The sequence below is a fragment of the Ornithodoros turicata genome, chromosome 6, assembly GCF_037126465.1.
Source record: "Ornithodoros turicata isolate Travis chromosome 6, ASM3712646v1, whole genome shotgun sequence".
Taxonomy (NCBI): Eukaryota; Metazoa; Arthropoda; class Arachnida; order Ixodida; family Argasidae; genus Ornithodoros; species Ornithodoros turicata.
In genome coordinates, this window is record NC_088206.1 from 39115304 (window position 1) to 39141878 (window position 26575).

General features: G+C 46.2%; 1 protein-coding gene and 2 long non-coding RNA genes across 3 annotated transcripts; 2 read left to right on the top strand and 1 right to left on the bottom strand.

Moving 5' to 3' along the window:
- Positions 1-777: 777 nt before the first annotated feature.
- Positions 778-1574, bottom strand: LOC135397879 (uncharacterized). The gene is made up of 2 exons (XR_010423832.1): positions 1339-1574; positions 778-953 (listed from the first exon to the last, which is right to left on the bottom strand). It is a non-coding gene; the product is annotated as an uncharacterized LOC135397879 (long non-coding RNA).
- A 931-nt stretch (positions 1575-2505) lies between these two features.
- Positions 2506-3287, top strand: LOC135397881 (uncharacterized). Its single transcript, XR_010423833.1, has 2 exons — positions 2506-2593; positions 2966-3287. It is a non-coding gene; the product is annotated as an uncharacterized LOC135397881 (long non-coding RNA).
- Positions 3288-12978: 9691 nt separating this feature from the next.
- LOC135396565 (uncharacterized) lies at positions 12979-21829 on the top strand. Its single transcript, XM_064627599.1, has 5 exons — positions 12979-13392; positions 13759-14040; positions 14449-14659; positions 17798-17850; positions 18047-21829. Exon 5 carries the CDS (start codon positions 18201-18203, stop codon positions 21693-21695), a length of 3495 nt encoding a protein of 1164 aa, XP_064483669.1. The 5' UTR covers positions 12979-13392; positions 13759-14040; positions 14449-14659; positions 17798-17850; positions 18047-18200; the 3' UTR covers positions 21696-21829.
- Positions 21830-26575: the final 4746 nt, after the last annotated feature.

Consider the following 26575-nt stretch of genomic DNA (forward strand, 5'->3'; position numbering starts at 1 on the left):
TGAATTGACGTTGGGTTTACACTCGTTGTGGCTACAAAAAATGTGAGAGTGTGCGTGCTCGTTTGTGAAGCTAGGACCCCACTTGACAAGTAAGTTCTTTGTGCTTGCCTTTTCGTGTGACACGAGCGATAAATTTATGTACTATTGCGTGAAATATTGGTTTAAAAAAATAAGGGTAATCGCGCTTGGATTGCAACCTGTAGGATAGGCCGAGCGTTTTGAATGGAATTGTCTCGTGAACCTGGTGAAGCCCTTGTTTAGGGCAGGCTATTTTATGACCTCTCGACGCCGGTCCTGTTGCGCTGCATTTGATATGCTTTGCTGAAGCGGTGTGCTTTGTTCTTCTCGTGTGGTTCACGCCTTTAGCTCCAATTCTATCAGTAGAAGTGGACAGGAGTGTTTGTTTATTTGTTGTTCGAAACTATGTGTCTGTCACGCACGTAGCGGTGGTCAAGCTTAGTTTTCTTGGTAAAAATTCAGACTTTATTATACTGTCCGAAGTAGAAGTGACTTTCCCTGCTCGCTTAAGGTAATTTGTGTGTCTTTCTGTGCTCTCTTTACGCAGGGACAACGCGATTGCGTATCTAACAGTAGCAATGACTAGACTGGACTTGGTCTAAACACGATTTAATTAGCAATTAGAGTTAATTGGGTCCCCTACATTAATCAGCACCCTCCAGGGTGTCGCCACACTAATTGGGGAGCATCTAACTCGTGTCCCGACCAAGCTGTGCGTTGGCGGTAACCTGTGTCCATAAAAAATAGATAGAGATAGACTGGAGAGAAACAATTTATTCGAAAATCAACGATGTCGTGGCGAAGAAACCGCTCCGGAACGCCCGAGTGACCACCGCCCGCCATGTTGCTTCTTGGCGTCGGGTAGTTGCAGAGATCGACGGCAGGTGGCCACCTAGTTGCAAAGCATCACACCAGATGGCGCCACCATCATAGCTCTATGCGAGAAAGACAGAGAACAACAAGATGCTAGCGGCAGGTAAAAGTGCAACACTGCTCAACAAGTCTAGGCATGCCAGAGCGCGTGGAGAAGGTCTAACCGCTACTGCTAAACAGTACGGAGAAAACAGTACACACTGGGGAAAAGGCTTAGGGGCGGCCACCGCACATCACTACGCAGCTAACACAAGGCAGGAACCTCGAAACGCTAGGCACACAACGCTAAACATGCGAGAACACGAACAAAAGGCCAATACGGGTCACTGCTAAACAAGTCTAAACATGCGCGTACGGGGAATATCCGCTATGGCAAACATGCGAGAAAAGGCTTAACACGAGCGCCGTCAAACAACGCGCAAACATCGAGCACGGCAAATCACTCACCTTTTCCCCCGCGGCGATGATGCGACCGATCCCCACGACAGCCAGGCACAAACTGACCCGGAGCACGGACTGCGGAGCTACCGAGCGCACATCTGCACTCCAGGAGAGCCAGCGAGCAAGTGACTGGGGCGCCTCGCCCATGGAGGAAGGAAACACAGGAGCGGCCCTTCCAACGTTTTGCCATCGGGACGGGCGTGCCAGCTTCGCAATGCATTCTGGGATGCTCCTGTCTACCATGTGACCGCTCACGTGACCCCAAGAGCATGCGCAGGCCAGCTGTCACAGCAGACGGCGGGAGTCGTGATTGTCTTGCAGTTCAGATATCTGCATTGTGATGAACGCCGCACGTCCAGCTTTATTTGTGTGTGTTCGGAGGTTTACTCTTGGTTTATCCTTCTACTACAAGACCGGTCAGGGTCTGCAGGACAACCACGTAGGACTAGAAACATCATTCGTGGCAGCGATGATTGCGTGGCGACGTGGCCACGTTTTGTGTGTTTGTTGCTGAAGTGGTAAAGCATGCCAGTAATCAAATTTGTACAACGATGGAGCAAATCAATTGAATCTGCAGCTGTAGCATAGCGGCAGCTTGCAAAGGAATGATTCAAGATGACTCTCTCACAGACGGGGGTACGAAACAACCGGTCAAGTACGTGCTTACGAATGAAACGTATTCCCGTGGCAGAGCTGTTTTCTGTTGAACCACAGCCGCAACCGCGGTAAGAACACGTTAACACTTTGCAGTGGTGTTCACATTTTAAGAGTAAATGACTTTGGAAAAGCATAAAAGCACAAAAAGCAGCGCGACCAACAAAGCGTTGCCAAACCGAAACTTTAGAGAGGATCACGTGGTGGACAGGAAGTTATGGCGGTTTTGACAGGAGCGACCGCCAGAGGGGTCCCACGGAAATCTGCTCGAAACGGCCGCTCCTGTGTTTCCTTCCTCCATGGCCTCGCCAGAGGAGGCACAGTAAGCGGGTTTCGCCGCCGCGAAAATAGTGTCGCCGCTGGCATTTGCCGCCAAATTCCGGCTATTTACTTTCCATTGGCTCCGGTACCCCACGTGACCTTTCTCGATCATGATTGGCTGAGGCTCATTTAACCGGTGGATTCACCCGCGTTCGTTTCTCCGAGGCGCCGACCAGTCTGACCGTTGTGTAACTGGCGTCTACGACTCTACGTATGTGAGCAGACGGTGATTTCGTTTCGTGGATTTCGAAGATGTTCGAGCCATGGACGAACGCCTGAACGAAAGGTAAGCAGACAAACGTATGATGGATGTCAGTGATCAGACGTTTAATACTGTCGCCTAACTGTGTGCATGGAGGTACGCCTTGTCCCGTATTACATCACTTTCTGCCGGTTATCAGTCATGATCTGGTTGATGATTCTGCGTGGCGTTACTTGTTGCGTTTTGTTCCGCTATTTGAATGTCTGATGTTTAATATACTGGTGTGCATGAAAAGGAAAACAGAGTGCATCGCGTACGCAGGGCTCCTCGAATTTTGTCATTAGTCGACATTATGCGCGTAACGATAGCGTGTCTTACAGAGCGTATTCAGCCAATTAACGCTGCCTGTGCTCGGGTTTACCATATCATTAACAGGTTCCTTTTTTTTTCATTCAGACACCGACAGCTGTTCGTGGCCCTGTGATCCGCGAGCTTGTAGCCCCTGGCACCAGAAAATTCGGCAGTTGTGCTGGAATGAAGCGGATGGCTTCTGCGACTCATCACGTGCCATATGTGTATAATAATACCTATTTTTTCCAAACCGAATAGGTTCCCTTAAGGATTGTATAATATGATAGTCACGCTTTCTGTTGCTCGGCACTATTTACTCTTTATTTACTCTGCAGTATTCTGTAATAATCGTGTAGATTTACTTGCATTCAAGTGTTGCTTCTTGTTTATATGTTTACCGTGTCAATAAATTTGTACATGTGAATTCCTTCGTCTTCTGGATTTTCATTTTATGCTTCCCGATAATATTAGCAGGTGGCCTGGCGAAGCGCTCGGAACAGGAGGAGGGGGGAGAGACAATTCGAGTGAGAGGGTGTGAAGAGGGCACGCAGCGCACATGCGCAGTTCGTTCAGCCAGCGCGCGCTTTTTGGCGCCGTTTTCCGGCTACTTTGTCGTGATTCGTTACGGATGATCACGTGGTCAAGGGGGCGGTGGTTTTCGTGGCGAAACTGTGGAAGCTACAGCTGCACTCCACTGGCCTCGCTGCGCCCGCTACGCATGCGCGTGCGCGCGCTCCTAGCGCCCTCTGCGCCCGCCACTGGTATCCAGCGGTCATCTCCTCGCGGGCGCTCCCCGTTTCGGTTTTGCTCTCTGCTTCTCCCGCTGCGCACGCTCCTAGCGGCAACGGGTGGGTTCTCCGTTTCGGTTTCGGTCTCGTTTCTTTGCGCGTGTTTATTGGTATAAAGGCAGCGCGCACTGCGCTCTCGTCATCAATACGTGAAAATGTTCAGCTACCACTCGTTACAAAATTGTTCGCGCACCCACGCTTCTTGGGAAGAAGTGGAGAATGAATGTTCCAACAACGAAAGTCCCCGCAACGAGCTCGTCATCACTCCTTTTCGCTACGTGATAGACATGGTAGGCTTTGGCAATATCGGAGAGATCTCGCCGGGGCCGCTGCAGGAGATGGTGCGTCGTACCTACGCATGTTACAAGAACGTCTTTATAACGGTTCCGGACGGATCCCTGGGGCTAATGAGCTTGGCCAATGCAGAATTCAACTACGTCGCTGCAGACATCGCGGACTTTCTTGCCCATGCCATTGCTCAAATTAAGTACACCCTGCGGAAGCAGCGACATTTGCAAGCAGTCTACATCGCGAACTTTGTCACTGATTTATTGAAATACCGTTTGGTTATCGAAATGCAACGCATTAAACAGTCCGAATAACTTTGACGAGTCTCTGTGTTTTTTCACAGACACATCTTTATTGAATACATACAAAGGAGTTTGTCGGTAGATGCCTGCACCTTCCCTGACTTGCCTGAACAGAAACGGTGTGGGGAATCTTCATGGCAGCGTCGCCATTGCGCGGGTCACGGCACCAGCACGATGGCGGAATGGTCATTCTTTTCATACACCCATTCCGCTACCACACTGCCACGATGACCCGTGCTTCTCCAGTCCGAGAGAGAGAGAGAGCATGTCTCGACTAGAACTTTTATTCTCGATTATATGCGCGTGCTGGAAGGACTTGCTCTTTGTTCCGCGGTCACTCGATCCCTGACAACGACGCTGGTTTTCCGATGCTGCACAAAGAGGGAGTACTATCGTAATGCGATACGTATCAAAACACCTGCAAAGCTTAGCGTATTCGCAGCTTCCATAAGGGAAGTAGTGTACGGTATCTACGAGATAGCGTTTGTCGTCGTAGGGGTCCAAGCTCTTCTTGAGTCTCGAAATGGTGTACATTGTTTGCTTTATACTCTGGATGGTGAACTGCTTCTGAGAGACTGCCTTTTCATTGAACAGAGAATCTCGGTACACTTCGTGCAATAAATGTTTCCTCACCACGTCTTTCTTAACTCCTTCCGCTCTCGCGATCTGTTTGTGTGTCCCAGCCAAGAGAATGCTGTACATTTTGGCTCGGATGGCTACGACTTCCTGAATAACTCCGCCTCCCGTCTCGTCTTTGAAGTACCCCATCTGATTCGCGTGCTCGTCGTTGAAAAGTGGGTGGTCCGCTGGATAGGAGGACAGATCTCAGTCGGCCTCAATTTTCATCAGCTGCTCTTCCAGGCTTTCACACGTGAGAGAAAAAATTATGCTGTCCGTATCGCTATAGATCAATTGCACTGGACACGTCAAGCGAGAAAAGAGCAACTCGTAGATGAACCTGCACATTCGGACTTTGGATATCTCTAGAATGGCAAAGCCCACGTAAAGGGGGTGCGTGCATTTGATGCGGCGCTGTTTCATCTCGTACAAGATGCACTTGTCACTCAGAATGTGAAAATGCTGACTGTCGACGGAGCTAGCTTTTAGGAGAACCCTTTCTTTTGTCGTAGGCTATAGTGTACCTTTTCATACGTCTGACATTTTGTATCGACTTACCGAACGTACTGTTCGACATGGTTTTGTACAGAAGTCGCCCGAATATCGTGGTGGCGGCATTCCTCAACGCGACGTTTCTCTGCACGAAGGTTCGCAAAAATTGTCTTGGCGGAACGAGAGGATACTGTGAACACGTTTTATTTTCATCCCCAACCTCACGTACAGAGCGAGCAATGCATAATAAACGACGTAGCGTTCCTTTTCGCAGCACGTCAGCAAGAGTTTCTTTGTGGGAGGGGCGTTTAGCGCCAACGCGTGTTTTAAGTGCTGCTGGTAGGGGGACAGTTTGTTCTCGTCCACGCACCTGTGTTCGGGTGCTAGGGGAAAATCCCTGGTGAGCGCGTGCAGTTCTTCGGGATATGACAAGTCTACCACGTAGACGTAACCCACTTCTGAATCGTGATGAATGTTGAGAAAATCGATCTCGCTCCACCTCGAAGGATCGACCCATTCAAAACCACCTGTCGGGAGATGGAAAATCATCAAGTACGGGTACAAACAGTTCACGTCGAGGTACAGGATAAAAGTCTTTTCTTGCCGGGGATCGTAATCGTCGCACCCCTCATGACTAGCCAGACAGTATCTGTGAAAGTTGTTACAAATGCCTCCCCTGATTCCCTTCTCGATCGTTTCGTACATCTCGCGATCGCTCATGAGCTCGAGTTTGACTTTGGAGAGCTTCAGAGCGCTGCTCCACGCGTAACTGGAGAGGGACATGGCACGTAGGATATCCATCCCATCCGTCTCCTCGTTCCTCTTCTTTGTTATTATTAAACATATCCCCCCCCCCCCCCCCGTCTCTAGCGCAATCTTCCTGAAATAGAGTACGACGTCGCAGAGCTGACAGGCGTCGAGCGTGACGTAGAGACGCGTGTAACCGCCGAGGTTCTTACGTTCGAACAATTCGAAAATGTCGAGGGCGTACTGATAGTCCTCGTCCGTGATCTCTTGGTCGTTCGGGTCACTTTTGAAAGCTTCCTTTGGCGGTAGCGTGAGCAACTTGTACGCTTCAAAACTGTCGACGAAGGTGTACGGGTAAATGCCCTTCCCGAGGAGACGCTCGAAACGGTCACCATACATTTGTAGGGTACAATGAAACGCGCTCTCGCCACCGCTGGCGAGGAGGGCTTCCACCAGGTTCGACAAGGACAGGTTGAAAAACTGCGTGGTATCGCGGAAATGGAGATCGCCAATGTTGAACCCTCTTATCTTTTCCGAGCTCGAAGCTAAGATCCACGGTTCACCCAGATTTAGAACGTGCATGTGGCGGAGAAGGGAGCTCAAATCGTACTGCAGGTTGTGCACGCACACGACGAGTTCTTTGGTGTTCCGACACGTAAGGTTACACGTATCACACAGCGGCGCAAAAAAATTCGAAGAACCGGGCTCTACGAAGTGGGTGTGGTCGTGATGCGACACCTTCCGCGTATGTCAGTTAAATTCGACTCCAGAAAATTCGCAGTGCGTTGCGCTCACGTGTCGAAAGTGATCTTCAATATTCATGACCAACGGCGAGGGACAGCGGTTCAACCTATCGATTTGATCGCTAAATCCCTTGAGCGAGAGCAAGCATTTCTCTGCCGCGTTGGGTCCCAAATATTGCCATCTAGGCCTAGTATTTTTCCGTCCCAACTTCTCACTACAACGATGCAGTACGAGCTCATCCTGTGCACACTCACGGCGTCCTTAATGACTGCATCCTTTTCCAAGACGCTCTCCGTGTCTAATACCGCGAAATAGGGGGCAGGGATGCATGTACTGTATCTTGTTGAAGGAGACGCTCTCAACCGCTTTTGGCATTTCGAGAATCACTTCGTTTACGTCTCGACACAGACGTTCGTGCTGCTGCAATGCCTCTCTCGTCCCGTAACCGGACGTGCATTTCTCGCAATAAAAATACTCACTTCGTCCCATGAAAGTGCTAAATTTTTTAATGCCATAGAAATGCTGCCTAACCTCGAGCAGATGGACTTTATCTTTCTGGAGCGTGTAGGAAACCCGTCTGGTAGATATCGAACTCGTCTGCTCGTCGAACACGTAGGTGTAAACGGAGATTTTGTTTTTTCTCTCCCACAGGGTAATGTCTTTGTAAGTGACTGGGAAGCAGAGTAGCCAGTACGTTACGCGCGTCTCCGGATTCGAAGGATTCATGTATTTGCGGTATCTGGCATAATCGTTTGGTTTGTTCCTCAACGGATGCATGAGTGCCAGCGCGCTATACTTGAAACACTCGTTTTCGTGATTCGCTGGGAGTTTGACGTCTGTGAGAGTCCTTGTTTTTCTTTTCAACATTTCTGGAAGCTCGATCGTGCACCCAATCCGCTTCGATTTCAAGCGCGTTTGTTTTAAGTCGACACATTGGACGTCGTTCGAGGTGAAACCAGACCCTTCTCTCGAATAGTTTTCTACGCGGTGCGAGGATTCTGCGATAGCAGCATTTATCGCGCCTTCGATTTCTTGGTGGTTATGAACCACTCTCATGTGAAGATTCACGTGAAGGAGATGAGAAGTCAACCCATCGGCTCTGTCCTTAACCATGAGCGCCTTCGAGCACAGACAAAATTTGAAAGGCATGGGATAAGCTTCGAGGACGCGCGTGATTACTGGAGCTATGCTCGGTAGATAGAGTCGCATATCGTCAACGTTGTCGTCATGCGGGGAACAGAGAAACGTGTACCTAGTAGCCGTTCCTTCAAATGCCTCATCTGCGACAAAAAAAAAGGAAGGAATCGTCTCTCCGTGACGGAGGGATGATTCTCTACGACGTGTTCTCGTAATTCAACGATTCTACGACCCTGTACAGGCTCATCTTCATTTCGAAATTCCGGGCTTGCATCTGGTGATTCATCTCTAACCCTACCACAACTGAGGAGTGAAATCTGCATACGATTGATTTCCTTCCCACATGAGCAGCTCGTCTGCATTGTCGTGTCCATCTAGGGGTTCGTCGTCGTCGTTCGTTTCAGGTATTACGAAAGGTGGACTACTGGCTCTATTGTCGTCGTCGTCTGAAAGGACGACTGGGCTGTTACCGAGATACTCTATTCTAGCTTCGTGCTCTCTTTCTACGGCCACGAGCATGGCAACGATGGGGTCGTATGGCATACGAGACAGCGTGGCAGTGCGGTCACAAAATCAGTACGAGATTCCCCCTCACGAAACAATGCTCACTCTTCCCTTCAGTTGAGGAACGCTTCAGATCGATGATGAGAGAGGATGGGATGAGTCCCTGTGTGTGTGTTCAGTGCCATGCGGTGATAGCGGCTATTGGTTCCTGAAAAACAATACCATATATAGAATACACTCACACATCAGAGCCGGCCAACTTACGTTTTTCCTCACAAAACGGCTCGCGTTGTGGATGGATGCCCCTCGTGGGATCTCGATCAATCGTCGTAGAACCAGTGCACCTTTTATAGTCGCTACACCGCTCTCCTCCTCCTCGCATTGCGACGGTGTCGTCTGTATTTTGCCCACCCCGCCTTCCGCGCGTTTTTTCGTTGCGATGTCGCATATGACAATGATACCATCGACGTTGAATAAAACATTACACTAATATCTAGCTAATACTCTGATGCGTTCTGGGCCGACTTCTATATGACGACAAGAAGGCCCAGAGTGGGATTCGAACCCAGGAACCTCCCGCACTGGCCGTGATACACTAACTACTAGACTAATTCGTGCTGCATGACGTTTTCGTATCGCGGGGTTCGTGTCTAAACACGTCACAACATGTTCAAACACGTCTTAACAAGCCCAAACACGTTCAAGTACGTAATAGAGAGTGAGAGGAAAAGCTTTACTATAAATGTCGAAGCGATCGTTTGATCGTCATTCTCGTCATCATGCTCAGCTTGGTAGATCCTCCCCAGGCAGCACAGCGCGACGACCCAACGTCGGTGCGCCGGAGGCGACCGACCCGACTGGGTGCGACCGGGTCCCGACCATGGTCCGGCTTACGGTTTGCAACACGGGGATGTTTATGGTCCGTTATCGGCAGCCTGTATTTCGGCAGCCCCAACGATTTCCCGAGGTGCAGCCAATGCACACTTACGGGTACCTCCTACCACCCAAACAAGAGTTAATTTGCGCGATTTTTAAAAACAAAATCAATATGTCACTGTAGAAAATTCTTTATTGCATCATAGTATAAAATGCAACAAACTGTCAACCAGTACACTCATCTACATGCAGATACCGGGAATGCTCTTGACCTAATATTTCTCGTTTTCTTATACTGATATTTCTCTTCTGGAAGGAATTTCTGACCACAAACTGGTGTTAGTAAGCCTGAATTTACCATGTAATATAGGTGCTGGAAAAGGCTCCCCTGTAGTGTTGCATGATTTTTCAAAAGCCGATGATGTTGCTATTTTGGATTTTCTTAGTGAATCCTTTTTGTCTTTAAGTGAGGACTCCGATGTCGAAACAATGTGGTCACGATTAAAAGAAACTGTGCGTACATGCATAAATTCGCATGTTCCTAAGAGAAGTAAGCACACTAACAAGAGCAACCCTTGGATTACGAGAGAAATTATTCAGATCCAACAACGACTGAAGCGTAGATGGGCACGAAAACATTCTACATGTGCAGAAACCACAGAATTAAAAATACTTTTAAAGGAGAAGATCAGAAGTAGTAAGCAATATTTCTTCAATACTACCCTGGAAAATTTCTTGAAAAATTCGCCTGGAAAATTCTGGAGGTACTTGTCATTGCCAAAAAGTAAAACGCAAGAATTAAAGATTAGAGGTGAAATACAATCTGAACCAATGCTTTTGGCATCTGAGTTCAACACGGACTTCCAATCAGTATTCCCCAAGAAAAACGAACGTACTGGTACTCCGAATCTGTGTGTGGGCGAAACGGGCACAACTTTCACATATCAGATGAAGGAATTTTAGAGCTGTTGTTACGTGTTGACACAAAGAAATCCCCGGGGCCAGATAATATTCCAAACCAGTTTCTTTACCGCTACTCCCTGTGGATGTCTAAATATCTTGGAATCTTATTTCGCAAACCTTTAACTACCTCAGTTATTCCAACTGACTGGTTAAAAGCCAAAGTAATTCCTGTATACAAAACGGGAGACAAGCATGATGTATCGAATTATAGACCTATTTCTTTGACATGTCAGTGTTGTAAGATATTTGAACATATGGTTTGTAAGTATTTAACTAGTTTTTTTTAGGATAATACCTTGTTTTGTAGAAGCCAATATGGATTTAGACGAGGCTTATCAACCACTCTCCAGTTAGCTGAGACAGTACATGATTTATCAAGCGTAATAGACAGTGGAGGACAGGTTGATGTGATTTCACTAGACATGTCGAAAGCATTCGACAGGGTGATACATAACAAGTTATTAATGAAATTAAGCAGGTATAATATTAACCGGAACATATTTAAATGGATTGGTGCTCATTTGCGTGACAGAACACAGTTTGTTAGTATAAATGGTGCAGTATCTTCACCCCTCCTTTTACTTCAGGAGTCCCTCAGGGCTCTGTTCTAGGGCCCATTCTCTTTTTAATATACATTAATGATATGACAACCAGCGGCATGGCCGAGTGCCGCTGTTTGTCATATCATAGCAGATATCTTAGCTGCGTTCTTCCATTATTTTTCCGGGATATTTGGTCAGCAGGTGCCGTTGCAGAACGTACCACTAGCGCGCTCACTGCTTGCCTTATTGCCGCAAGTCCCACAGGATGTAGCGGATACGGTGAGCGGCCCCACCACAGTTGATGAAGTAGTCGCAGCCATTTCCACTCTACATGCAGGGAAGGCCCCCGGTCCTGATGGGTTGACGCCCGAGTTTTACAAATGTTGTAAAGACTCGGTGGCGCCAATATTGTCTACCGTATTTAATACTGCCTTCTCTTGTGGCATGCTACCACAGTCATTTACACGTACGCGTACGGTTCTTATTCCCAAGAAACTTGATGCAGAATCTCGTGTGCTACTAAGCAACTACCGCCCCATAACATTGGCGACCGTGGATTACAAAATACTTGCGAAGGTACTCACTGCCCGCTTGCAGGAGCTAATGCCCTATGTTGTTGGTGAACATCAGACTTACGGAATGAAGGGGCGTACAATATTCACAAACGCGCATGTGGCGCGATCGGTGGTCGATTGTTGCAACTTCTTTGGGCTATCAGCGGCATTAGTTCAGCTGGATCTCGAAAAGGCATTTGACTGGGTGAGTCACGCCTTCCTTTTTTCCTCGCTACTTGGTCGCGTGAACGTGGGATGTGAGTAGTGATAGATATTGCATTTGGTAACAATGGGCCGCTCAGGTTACATGCGACACGCACACGCACGATAAGATATATCAGAAAACAATGGAAATCATGTATCGATAGTGTGAACAATGGGTTCCCAGGTTTCAATAACATGCGCCGCCAGGATAAGGTAACGGTTAACTCAGGTAAACAATGGGAACTCACGTGTCGATAGTGTTTGATGGGCACCTGGATGCACGTTTAATGACATTTAATAACACGCAATGACATGTAATAACACGCAAATGACATGTAATAACACGCAAGTGACATGTAATAACACACAAATGACATTTAATAACAGGCAATAACATCTGATGACATTTAATAGTATTTTTCCGATCGGGTTGACGTCAGTCCGTCACCTAGTTTGGTTGCCGCGTCAGAGCGCCAGGTAGTTTCGGTTCCCACCAAGCGCCCTCTAGTTTTCAAGCTTTGGCCGTCTGTAGTTTCGGTTTCGGTTTTAAATGAATGGACGCCAAGCTTGGTTGCTCCACGTGTAGTTCTGGTTTCAGTTTCGAATTCCTACGTGTTGCCAGATGCCCTCTGGTTTCAAGCTATTGACCGACTGTAATTTCGGTTTCAAACCGCAGCACGCTAGTTTCGCTGTGACAACGTCAACGCAGGTTTTTGAATGGTTACCAGATGTCCCTCTAGTTTCAAGCTTTTGACCGTCTGTACTTACGGTTTCATTTGACAAAAAACTAAATGCCGCGTCACAGCATGATTTTTTCCCCCCATTTGATAAGTACACTCAAATAATGATGTATATCAGAGACCAGACAACACTGTATATATTCCTTTTTTATTTCAGCACATTATTGTACTACTCTTTTATTCAACTAACGAAAATATATGTTACAAATTACCAGAGTCTTGCTTGACTTCATCCTTGTACAGAAGCAATCTGCAAAAACAAAGGGAAAACGAAACATCCTGTGAATGCTCTTCTCAATCAGGACAAAGTCTAGGATGACTCAAATCTCGATCAGGTGTCACGCAACAACAACAAGCAGCATTCTCAAAGAATCGGTTAACGTTTTCCACTTTCCGATATGTCTCTGTTACTGTGTCATGCATTTGCATAGGAGTACGACGTTTGGAAGTAAATAACCCAGTGACAACAATCACAATAAAATAGAGGTGTTCTATACACACACATTTCCAAACTTGTGTTGCGCATTGCGACAACAGCATACAACGAATCGAGAAGCATTGCATGACTACGTATTGCGGTTACCAGCTGTGATGGTCTCGAAATAAAAATAACAAAAAAAAAGGCATAAAGACAAGAGGTATACTCACATCCTTTCAAAGTTGCGTCGTCGATGAAGGTCTGATCGGTCTCAGTCGTCGACAGCTAGCTTATAAGACCCTTCATTTTTGTTTTATTTCAAGGGAAGGAAGGATCACGTGAATGCATCGTGGACAGCTTCTCCTTTCGCAGGAGCAGCATGTGAAATGCGATACCTCTTGCCGACGCGCTCTTTTTTCTTCTTCTTTTGGTATGATAACACAACCGCGAAACACCCGTCTGGCTTTTTCCAAACGCTCTTTGGGAACACCAACCACACACACACAAAAAAGAAACCGTTATCGCCCTCGCAAGATGAATTTTCGACTGGTGGTATACGCTGTCTGCCACGTACGAGCTTCCAGCAGTGAGTGTGCCACGTAAGAGCCAAGTGATGTGAGTATTTCAAACCATTTCTTGTGTTACAGTGTATTTTATAGCTAAATGAAATGCGGGCATGTATTTGTTTTAAATTCTTTTTATTGTTTCGCTCAGATGAGACAGCAGAGACATGGTAGCCGATTTCGATACCGTACGAGTTACCGTACCGATACGTACCGTTCGAGTGATACCGTAACCGCTGTGCTTTCCATTCCCAATGAGTCTTGCAATATTGTACACATTGCCGGGACATCGTTCTATTACTTGCCTGGGTTCGAAGCTTATTTCACATAGCTTCGAGCACTCGAAGTTATAATAATTGTGCGCGACATTTGCTTCTTTCAAGCAATGCCATAGTTGACGTGTATCATTTTGCGACAGATTTACTCCGTATCTCGTCGGATGACCATTGCTGAGCCAAAGGCGTACGGCAGTTACTGCAGCTGGACATCGGTGGACGTAGATGTTATGGTCAATCTGAGTCACGGTAGTGCATTTTCCCTGTTTCAGTGTTGGTTTTGTAAATTCTGTTGTAGCTACGAAAACGAACAGGGAAACAGCACTCAGAAAGGACAAGGTGTAGCAGAACATCTCCGGACATCTATTTACCATGACGACCTACAGTAAAATGAGACAACTCGTCATGGATTTCAATATTTATTGGTAAGCGTCTTTGGGTGACAACCTATTTTGCAACAGGTCAATTGTCATGTCGTTTATGTACACAGCCAGGTAATGGTAGCCAGTCTCATTGCGTAGTACATGATACATAGACTTTCGGCCACCAGTTGCATTACGTCGACGTCACGATCACCGTAATAGCTGAATATTGAGCTCATCTGTTTTCCCCATTCGGAGACCAGGTCGAACGGGTGGTCGGATAGGTGCTCACACTTCCTGTGCACCCTGGCATACATTGTTTTTGAAGACTCCCACACAGTCTTTTTCGCGGGAAGGTTCAGAGGCAGGGACTGGAACAGGAAAATGTCTCTGGTTATCTTAAATGCTGCGACGAGCACTGTGTCGTCCGTTGACTTCGATGAACCGCATTCTAACACGTCATTCCAACAGGTATGAGGATGGCGACATTTTCCTTGGAGTTGATGATCCTGGGTAACGTCCCGCATGCCGCACACATCATCACCCGATTGGGACCAGGAATCGCCAGCGTTGGCTGGCTGTTCGACATCGGACCAGTGATCGCCAGTCATTTCGTCGTCGGTGGTGGCAGGTAGTTCTCCGGAACCCAAGTCCTTCTACGACTTCCAGAAGGTTGCAACAGGTACTGCACCTTTCCATTCCGAACGCGTCTTTTTATAATGCGGTGGCCCTTTCCAGGCTGCACACGTGTTAATTCGCTTGCATAAAATTGACCTTCAATAGGTTCTTCCTGCTGGTCACGTAAGAGATAGGTATTCGGGTAACCAATCTTGACTGCTCTCACCACAAAAATTTCACGCGTAAACGAACCAAGATAACTTTTGACTAACTGGTGTCTAGACTTTGCTATTCTGACAAGCTGGCCAACGCGAAAACGTGGCTTCTCTGGGGGTTTGCTCGGAGTAGGATAGAGCTTTTGTCTAAATAAATGTTCATTTTCTTTGTTGACATCCACAGGTCGTGCCGACAGAGTTCTATGAACACGATGATTATATGCTTTGACCAGAGGCTGTAAAATTTTCAAGTACGATTTATGTCCCTGATATTCAAAAGCACGATAAAGTGGCGTCATAAGACTTCGAATAGATCGTTCTGCAATACTTGCTTTCGTATTTGAATTAGTGTGGAAGAGAGATATCCCTTTTGATTTTAAAAATGCTCCGACTGACTTATTGGTGAACTCTGTACCTCTGTCTGAATGAATCAGTCTCGGAGTCCCAATACGTCTAAAAGCGAGTCTCAGTCCACGTATAATTTCCGCTGCTCGTTTATTCTGCACAGGCACTACAGCAAGCATACGAGAAAATGCGTCGATACAAAACAAAAGATAGCGAAAACCCTTGTTGTATCTCGACAGTTTCTGAAGGTCTTTCAAATCTATTTGGAATATATCCTTCGCACCCAAAACGATGGTCTTCCGGAACTGACGGGGTCGCTTAAGTTCTCTGAAGAGAGAGTACACATCACTGGTTTCCAGGAACTTGGCAACCTTCGCCGGCTTTTCACCGATCGCTCGTGCGAGTCGTTGAACACCACCTAGAGCACCAGGATGGTATACGTCCACGTAAGCAGCCATTAGCACAATTTTCTTCCACGAACACGAAGTCCGTCGAATGACAAGTAGGCATTTATAACGGCTGCCACGTCACCTTTGTACCAAGAGGGCGATCGATTGTGCAGTTCGTATTTTATAAGCTCGATGACGGAACTACTTGGAACAACGCGAGAATGACAGATAATCCTTCCCTCTTCATCTATCGCAAATACGGTCTTTAGCATCTGCAGAATGGCGAGGGCCTTCTTCCTGTGTCGTGCGGGAAAATGCGCCAGAATGTTTTCGTCCCGAAGGTAACCACAGTGTTCCTGTTGCGTTTCCAACGTGCTCAATACCGGTTCCATTCTCGAAGTCTCTTAGCCGCTCTTGTGATAACCGGAGAAATGCGTCGACGAGGTGTCTCAGGTGTAAACGTAGGACTACCGGCTGATGGCTCTGCAGTCTCCTTTTCAAGTCGAGATGGATGTACGATAAGTGTCGGTATATTTAGCTTGACCAATAGTGGTAGGATCCTCTCGAGATACGCGGGTCGCCACACATTTCGCGCTCTTGTGACCAAATAATAAACAAGGTCTACAACGTTGGTATTTGGTATTTGTTCACCATTGACAATGAGCTCAAACGTTTTACTATTCCAGCCGAGCACGGGTTTTAGTAAACGCAGTAATTGGCTTGCTCTCATCTTGTAGCCGCTGCTCATAAAATTAACGATGGCATCTTCCTCCTCGTCCGCTTGAATCTGTGTCTGCTCTCTTGTCGATGCCACATGATTTGTCTCCTCACCTGCTGCACTAGGCTGTCTTAATGTGTTCGCGGGAGGATGCAATAGCTTGTGCAAGTACTGGATGATCTCCTTGGCCTTGATATCATCAGGCTCCTGTTTATTCAATATCGACGGAATAGTGCTTTCCCGATAGGGAACAAGCTCGTATTTCTGCATTATTTAAATGCCGATTGCTTTTGCGATGCTTTTGCCCGCTAAACTTGAAACGAGACCTAACAAGGGGGGCAACAAAAATTGCAAAAACCCGCCGGACTGATGAAGAATCCGTTTAATTTTCTTCACATCTGCACGGTCTTGCCTGGAAGCCAGTGTCCTAATGGGTGTTGCAAAAGGCTGCAATTGCTTTTTAACTTTCGCCGGTACGTCGATGTTTCCTTTGCAGAGGTTCATACAAATCTCCCTGATTGTTCGTAGCTGTTCCCTGCTGGCATGTTGAATCAGGTTGTAACGATCTTCCCCTGTCTTTGCTTCAGCGATCATACGAAGGAAACGAATGTGTTTGTTAAGCCTTTTCATGACCTGTATACGATCTGTCTGTGATCATCCGGGAAAATGTTGGTCCACACCTTATAGTGATCGTTGCTCTGTTGAGACAAGTCGATAACTAAGTATGAGTATGGTTTCTGACAGGCATCTTTATATATCGTGGGCAACAAATCATTTCGCCCGAAAATCTGCCTGGACAGCATACGCAGCTGGTCTGTAGTGCGTGGTGAACGAAATAAAACGAGAGCCGTGCTATTGAATTGTATTGTGCGATACAAAGGGTCGTTGACGAACAGGTATTGCGAGATGAACACAGCCGTGATTGACAGGTGGTGACACCCAGCGATATAAAATTTGCAGATTTCTTTGAGTCTTTGTCGGTCGGCTAAACAGTCGTCAAATATAAATAATGAGTGGCTATAATTCTCCGGATCTGCAGGGATGTCTTGACTGAAATTTACTTCAGGAAGAGTATCGAATACCGGCTGCTTATAAAGATAGATATACCATATTTGCTTGAACGGTTTGTCAAAGAGGACAGCTCTGTGTTTAATTAGTCGTGCCACGAAGGTGGATTTCCCACTTTGACTAGCCCCTGAAATTGACACCGAGGCAGGCGTCACGAACCTAAAAGGTGCTATCACTGTCATTTCGTGCAAGGGAATGAAGTCTGGTCAAGATACGTTTCGTTAGATAAACAAGTCCGTGCTTGCAAACTGCAGGGAAAAAAAGCAAACTGCAAAGGTAGGTTCGACTGCAGAGTTGACGATGTAAAAAAAAAGAAGACTCCTCAGGGTTGCCATGCTGGCAACTTCTTATATAAGAACTGTCTGACGCTCAGCTCCTTCACTCTCGAACCTCCTTCTGAGGAGGTATGGTGTTCAGAATGATGAAATATTTTGCAGTGTTCTAACATGTGCTCCTTTTGTTTTCAGTCGGTCCAACGTGTCCGAAGGATCATCGTCGTCATCATTGCATCAGTGTACAAGTAAGCATCATGTCTTCGTCGATCTTGCATAAACTTGACAAGTTAAAGAAATGTGGAGAGTTTCAAAAAATGGCGACAATTCCTAAAAACATCAAGTATGATGTGGTTGATGTTAACAAAATTGAAACGAGGTATGGCGAGGCGGTCTACGTAGAAATTATGAAGGATCACGAGCACGTAAAGGTGTTCCTTCCAGCTCGGTTTCATAAACTAAGCACTCAAGACATCGAAGACATGAGGAACACGAGCGGGCTCTGGATGGAGAAGAAAGAGCGAGTTGGAAAAGAGGGGAAACGTCTTCTTTCGCCAGACATCGTGTTCGGTCAATCCGAGTAAAAAAATAAAAAGAAATGGTGACATGCCACCTTTGTCCTCCGGCCGATCGGCAGCACTACACAACAGCGCTGGGACTTCAAGTTCATCTGGCTAACGTTCATAACCTTGCAACACCCTGTATCCCATTTTGTGAGACACTCTGTACGCTCCGCAACTATACCAACCGCTATGAGCTTCATCTACATGACAGAGACGACGACGGGCAGGATGTCAGCACATTCTTTCATGAAAACGGACGCTACCTTGCCGGTGTACTTCGACATTTCGGATTTCCGTTACGCTTTTATGTTTTGCTGAAGGCGGAACTCGGTCGACATACGCCTGAGGATGAGATCATATTTGTCACTCAATTTATTCCTTCGAGTGTGCATACGCTGTGGTCGGAACGAGACGTAGAACGTGCTGTCATTGAAGTAGGCACTGAAGTCACCAACAATTTAGAAAAGCTTGAAATGCAAGGGTCGGGATTTTTCTTATTTCGAATTCACGCCTGCATTCTTCATGTCGGTCGTCTCGCACCACAGCTCATTGGTTGTACCGACTTTGAATTGCCAAACGAATTGAAAAAAAAGTGTCGGTGTCTTCTGAATGTCGACCTTCACGAGGATAGTGAACAGAACATGTGTTTCGCATTTTGCGTACTTGCCGGTCTACATCCTGCAAAGGGTTCTTACAGACGCAGAGCTTCATCCTACAGGTCATACCTGTCTCAATATGTATTTCCAGAGACGTTTCCTGTAGTGTTCCCGAAAGATGTAGAAATGTTTGAGAAGCAGAACGATGTGAGCATTAACGTGTACGGTTATGACAAAGATGAAAAATATGTTTACCCGATTAAGGTTGTTGACGACCAGTGCAAGAAGCATGTCGACCTACTGCTGATTGACTTCCATTTTGTACTCATTACTAATTTCAATGCTTTGTTCACACCACCTGGTTATTTTCACTGCAAACGGTGTACGATGGGTTTCACCACCCCGGGTGTACTCGCCGATCATCTACTAATGTGTAAACAACAAAAAGTGTCCAAGACTATTTTTCCAAAGAAAGGTGAGACACTGTCGTTTGCCGGAGAGCATTTGATGTCGGAAGTTCCCTTCTACTGTGTATACGACTTTGAGAGTGTACTATCACCGTGTTCGGGAGGCGGGAATGTCTACGAGGAACACATCCCTTCATCCTTCTGTCTCCTCGTCATACGCTCGTGCGATTCGTATGTCTTGAAGAAACATATTTACCGTGGTGCAGACTGCGTTTCCGTTTTCATGGAACTATTGCGTAATTTGCATGATGAGCTGTATGCGATGTTGCACGAGACTGTGCCCTTGCAAATGACCCCAGGAGACGAACTCGAACATTCTGAAGCCACTCACTGTAACATCTGTAAAGAACCATTCACTAAGAAGCAGAAAGTGCGAGACCATGATCACGTAAGTGGAGAATTTCGCCAATCATTGTGTCAGGGATGTAATCTGAAACTGCGGATACCACGGAAAGTGCCCATCATTGCACATAATGCCAATTATGACCTCGGATTCATAGTAGCTCATCTGCACCTGCTTCGGAAGACAGACATCAGAGTGATAGCCTCCAGTTGTCAAAAGTTTAAGGCTATAGACATTGGTGTGTTCCGCTTCATAGACTCGTTAAGCTTCCTCAATGCTAGTCTCGACACACTGACGAAAAATCTATGTGACAAAGGTGAATCTAACTTCAGGTGTCTGCGTCAGTTTTTCGCAGAGGAGGACTACTTCAGGTTGGTTGTACGTAAAGGGGTTTTCTGTTATAACTACGTTACCTCTTTTGAACGTTACGACGAGCCCTGTTTGCCATCACGTGACCAGTTCTTTAACCAACTGAACGGATCAGAAGTGAGCGAGGAAGATTACCGCCATGCGCAAAATGTGTTTGAAAAATTTCAACTGAAGAGCCTGGGCGAGTACTCGGATTTGTACCTTCTGACGGACGCATTGCTTCTGGCAGACGTGTTTCAAAACTTCCGAATATGGGCGTTGGAGACGCACAAAATTGAACCACTTCATTTCGTGTCACTCCCGGGACTAAGCATGTCTTGCGCACTAAAAATGAGCCGGATTAATCTGGATTTAATCCACGATCCCGATGCCTATCTGTTAATTGAACGGGGCCTGCGTGGTGGTATGACCCAGTGTTCAACGCGAATGGCCACTGCAAATGTCCCAGGGACAGATCAGTACGATCCCGAAAAACCAAAGACCATAATTCATTACATGGACATAAATGGACTCTATGGCACAGTGATGCGTGAACCACTCCCATTCGGAGACTTTGAATGGCTGTCACCCGAAGAGGTTGCAGGTTTAGATGTAACCCTTGTTGCAGATTATGCAGACGTTGGTTATTTTTTAGAGGTAGACCTGGCCTACGTACAAGAGCTCCACGAACGACATAAAGATTTACCGCTCGCGCCCGAAAAAATGAGCGTCCCGTATGAGTTGCTTTCGGATTATCAGAAAGACCTGATGAAAAAATTTAACCTGCCACAGCATGATATAGAACCGAAATTACTCCTTACAGTGCTTGACAAGAAGAAGTATTTTCTTCATTATCGCAGTCTAAAGTTGTACCTACAGTTGGGTCTTCGGCTCGAGAAAATTCACCGGGTGCTCAGGTTCAAACAAAAACCATTCCTGCGATCCTATGTTGACTTCCATCATGAACTACGCAAGCAGGCAACCAATACCTTCGAACGTAACCTGTACAAGAGTTTAATTAACTCCGTATATGGGAAAACATGTATGAATGTACGAAAGTTCGTCGACTGTCGCTTAGCAACTTCCGAGGAGCAAGTGTTGAGATTCTTGCGTAAACCGAACCTCAAACAATTCAGGGCTCTAAGCTCTAACGTAGTCTTGTTTCAGTTCGCTCAATCGATAGTCCGTATGCGACAGCCACTGTACCTGGGGTTCACTATTCTCGAGCTGTCTAAAGTCATGATGTATGACTTTTATTATAACAACTTGCTTCGGGTAGCCCCGGACACAAGGCTCTTGTATATGGACACAGATTCTTATATCGTGATGCTGAGCGATGAGAAGGCCCTTGCGGAGCTCGCCGATACCCACCTTGATACATCTGGTCATTCTTGTGATGACTCGATGTATTCTACGAAAAACAAGATGGTGCTAGGAAAATTTAAGAACGAAATGCCCCACGACCACATCCTAGGGTTCTGTTGCCTGAAACCAAAGCTCTATGCACTAGACCTCCATAGTAAAAGACGATACAATCGTGCTAAGGGGGTGAAACAATGTGAAGCCCAGAAGTTGCATTATTCAATGTACATAGACTCTCTTAAGCTTGGTGAAGTGTACAAAGTTTGTCAGAACCTCATTGTGCGCAAGGAAAATATAAATAAAAGTGTATGTGTTACGAAAGTAGCTTTAAATCCCCTAGACACAAAGCGTTTCATTTGTGAGGATGGTATCCACACGTTACCCTTTGGGTACGCATCCAATGGAAAGATGTAGACAGTTTTTATGCATATGTTGCCCTACCTGGCTGTTGTTGTTGTAATGCTGTTTTTTATATATATATAAGATTGTGCCTGTAACGACATGGAAATAAATACAATTTTATTGTGTCAAAGTACACTGCAACATGACATGTTGTCTGTCTTTCTTGGGAATTGCTTCCGTACAAGGACGGGTACCAGCTTATCGTTCAGGGTGAAGTTCGTTGACGAAAATCTCTGAGTGCACTCTCGGAGCGAGAATCCACAAGCGAGCATGCTGCCTACATACAGGCAGTAGAGGCCACATGTAGCTGATCCATAGCCCTGAAGTCTTTTCTTGTTATAGTAAAATGACCTGGTAGGATGAATGAATTGGTAGAATTCTTTGTAGACGGGCTGAATGCCGTAACTATCAAAATACGTAACTACATTGTCACCGGAAACATAAGTCATGGTCCAGTGTTCACCGTTACTGCTCCTTGGAGCTGTGTTAATCACATAAATCCCGGGTATGGCTTCCTGTCTTGCGATTTCATTGCATGCAAAGGTTCCCCGAAACAGTTCTCTGGTGCAGTAGTGTCTACTGAATGCTGCATAGAACTGCCACTCCTCCATGTTTATTTTTCAGACAAATTTCACTCGTCTGTCTTTGTTGATTTCTAGCACACGTGGTGTTTCGGATACAAACAACACCGTAACTGCTTCTGTTAGATTGGCAGCAAACGTTAGGGTCAGACGAACGTTGGCTTGAACAACAGGACAAAGAGCATTCACTTCTGCATCTGGAGTCAGATGGTAATAAAGCATAAATGTCTCTTTTGCATACGCAGCTGGAGCTATTGGTATATCCTTGCGTTTTAGTTTGTGAAGCAGGTGTATATAGGCTTTGGAATAGATGTCTCGTTGGAAGTCGAACTCATCCGTGTACTGTTGTCCACCAACGTCCAGTAGTGCTCGTTTTAGTTTGAAGTTCTCAAGCTTGAATGGGTTTCGTGGTCTGCTACCTTGGTAGGCATCGCTCCTGACCATCAATACTGTTAACTTGGAGGGAACTCGCTCGCTGTACAAGTCGTCAAATATCACCTGAGATTGGTTAGGGGCGATGGTTCTGTACTTAATTTCCAGTCCTCGGAGAAGGTATACTGCAGGTGTTGTTTGAAGTCTTCGTTCTATACCAACAAGTATACTCGGCGATAACTGAACACGTCGGAGATAGAGCACGATACGTGAAAATTCCACAGTGTGCTTTTCTGTTGCACCATCAGCTTGCAAGAGACGAAAATCATCCGACGCTTGACGTAGCACAACTCGAATATCGGTTCCGTTAAGAATGAGCTTCTGTTGTTGACATATGTCGCTGAAGATTGGGCTGTACATGTCACACAGTGCCGATCCTTTGGTTCGCTTGTAACGAGCGAAAACTCCTTTTGAATCAGATGTGGGAGCATATACCTCACTCGTGCCTAAAGGGTCTGGCTCGTATAACATTGCTGAAAGGGTGTGTGTCTGAGTTACATTGTTGGCATTCGTAATGATGTCCAAGTAGGAACGGTAGCCATAATGTTCGAAACTCGAAACCAAGGTTGAATTCAGGTAGATATGTACGTGTTGAAACAATGATGAACCAAACGCTTGGACAGGTATGACTGCATCAGGTGTTGTTGAAGTGCTTGTTGTAGTTACCGCTGGATCTCCATTCTTTCGAATGATCTTGCACTGAATATGCAAAAAGCTGGATTGAAGATCAAAGAAGCCCCCACCGAGTCCCGGAACATTGTACTCGATCACTCCGCTTGATGTCGGAGCAGATACTGGGAAAAACTCGACGTATTCAGACTTCTCCAAAGCAAAATTTGTAGGTGGAAGAGAGAAGAGTTCCAGCTGGTTTGTAGTACACAGACAAGAATCTTTATGCACTACTGCAATAGACATTTTTTTTTTTCTGTCAAGTAAAGAAGTCAGATTTCCTCCGCTTCTCCGCAGGTCGAGCTTTTTTAATGGCCTTGCGTTTTCTTCCTTTCCCTGTGAGTCTCTGAAGTAACTCGTCACGAGTTTTATGCACTGTGCGGTCTACTCCTTTCTTGACGGCTTCTCGAAATGATGCTCCTTGCTGGACTTCCTCGGCTATATGTCTTCCAGTATCAAGGAGCTTTCTTCCAACGTATGGCGCTACCTTCTTGGTCAGTATGGGCAAGAAACCCCTCAATACGTCACCAAATATGCCTCCTCCAATCTGATAAAGCTCGGGAGCAGTATAGTGTGGTAGATGCTCTCGCTTTCCTGCACCAAAATGTGCTATGCAACATGGTGGGTTTGTTATATACATTTACGTATGTGGATCGTCAACCCGACACGTCCAGAGCCAGAAATGAATGGAATGAAATCACCTATCTCGTTTGCCAACTCGATTTGAATGGTTGTCAATTCCTTCGCAGATACATATTTATAGTACAGGTTTGTGAATAAATAAGACATCACATCATTCCTACCCTGGACTCTGAATGGTATCGATCGAAGAAGTGGTGCTGTCACGTCACCCACAAATTCGTTCTCGATGACATCGCAGTATATGAAAATATAGTTTTGAGCAGGGAATAGACAAACGTCTCGTTCGGCGACTGCATAACTTGAGAAAGTTGTCCTCTTTCCGAAGCCCAACATCAAAGCCAAATAAGGATGAAAGGTCACATAGCCATCGTTCATGCGTTCCAGGTGACAAATTCCGTTGTATGGGTTACATACGAGGTGACGAGCATCTTGCGACAAATGAAGTTTTGTTCGATAGGCATGGTTAATGGAATTAACGAGGTCCTTCCCCGATTCGTAGTAGCCTTCTGGAACTTCATACTTTACCGTTCGTGAACGATAGGTAACTATGTTAATCGTTTCTTCCGTATCCACCTGGTATTTGAGTAGCTTCACGGGTGACCCTCTGTCCAACTCTCCACAGCCGATTATCTTTTCAGCCATGCCAAGCTTAGCGGCAAGAGTTGCGCTAATTTCCAAACCATAGTTCATAGGAAGTTGTATCTCATAATGACCGCTACCACGTATAATTCTTGTCTTATGCTGCAAATGTTTTGCTAAAAATTGTCTCAAAGACAAGAGAATGTTTTCATTAGCGTTGAACTTGACCTTTTCTGTTGCTTCAATCGTAGAACCAAGGAATGTCGTTTCCGATATACTATTGACTGTGTCAGTTACATTTTTAATCGCAAAAGGGATGTTGATTTCTGTTAAAGCGACCTCCCACCTACCCTCCAACGTCTGTGGATGGGCTAGCTTTACTCGGAACTTGCTCATTGTGTTGTCGGGAAACACATCCAAAGATGCATTTGAGAGCAGGTTCACATAGAACTGGTCAACCATGTTTTTTTTCTCTTTTTCTGATGAAATTTCTACGCGTACGCTTAATTTATATCGCCAGAAAATGCGTTGACGTTGTCACAGCGAAACTAGCGTGCTGCGGTTTGAAACCGAAATTACAGTCGGTCAATAGCTTGAAACCAGAGGGCATCTGGCAACACGTAGGAATTCGAAACTGAAACCAGAACTACACGTGGAGCAACCAAGCTTGGCGTCCATTCATTTAAAACCGAAACCGAAACTACAGACGGCCAAAGCTTGAAAACTAGAGGGCGCTTGGTGGGAACCGAAACTACCTGGCGCTCTGACGCGGCAACCAAACTAGGTGACGGACTGACGTCAACCCGATCGGAAAAATACTATTAAATGTCATCAGATGTTATTGCCTGTTATTAAATGTCATTTGTGTGTTATTACATGTCACTTGCGTGTTATTACATGTCATTTGCGTGTTATTACATGTCATTGCGTGTTATTAAATGTCATTAAACGTGCATCCAGGTGCCCATCAAACACTATCGACACGTGAGTTCCCATTGTTTACCCGAGTTAACCGTTACCTTATCCTGGCGGCGCATGTTATTGAAACCTGGGAACCCATTGTTCACACTATCGATACATGATTTCCATTGTTTTCTGATATATCTTATCGTGCGTGTGCGTGTCGCATGTAACCTGAGCGGCCCATTGTTACCAAATGCAATATCTATCACTACTGATGTGTACTGCTCAAGTGGGTGCGATTGTGCTATCGGGGTGTCACCACACAGTTCCAAGTCAATGGAAGCCTTTCGAACCCTATGCCTGTGAGGTCTTCAGTGCGACAGGGATGCCCGCTCTCCCCCCTCCTCTTTGCCCTTTACATTGAGCGGCTGTGCCGATCGGTTCTGGCAGACCCGTATGTTCGCGGTTTTCGAAGGCACGCATTCGAGGTTAAAGTTCTTGCTTATCCAGATGATGTAACGATGTTCTGCGGAACAGTTGGCAGCATCCATCGTGCGATATGCAATGTGCGAAGGTTTTGTGATTCTAGTGGCGCTCGCATTAGCTGGCCTAAATGCAGTAGATCCTGGCTAGGGCGGTGGGATTCTACGCCGAGCTTTATGGCAAGCTTGTCATGGTCTACGCAAGCTCCCAAATACTTGGGAATTGACACCAACTGTTCAAGACGTTCACGGTCTTTTTGGACTTCTTTCTTGAGTCGCCTACGTTACCTGGTGGCAACCTGGAAACCTTTGGACTTTTCCATTTTAGGCGTGCATATGTGGCAAATACGTTTTTTGCTTCTCGCATAAGTTATTACCTGCAAGTGCTCCCGTGCTCAAGAACACACATTAATCGAGTCCAGTAGGTCATTTGCACCTTTATATGGGGTTCGTCGTATGAACCAATGAGACGTGGAAATCTGTTCCGGCCCGTCAAACTCGGGTGGTTGGGATTGTCCTGCCTTTTCGTTCGTCAGTTGGTTTTGCGCGTGTGCTTTGTACGCGACCAGCTACACCCTTTCCTCCAGCACTGCACTGCTGCCAT

Bases quoted from the DNA above. Each gene is read 5' to 3' on its own strand.
- LOC135396565 (XM_064627599.1), top strand. From the start codon at position 18,201: ATGGTGACATGCCACCTTTGTCCTCCGGCCGATCGGCAGCACTACACA.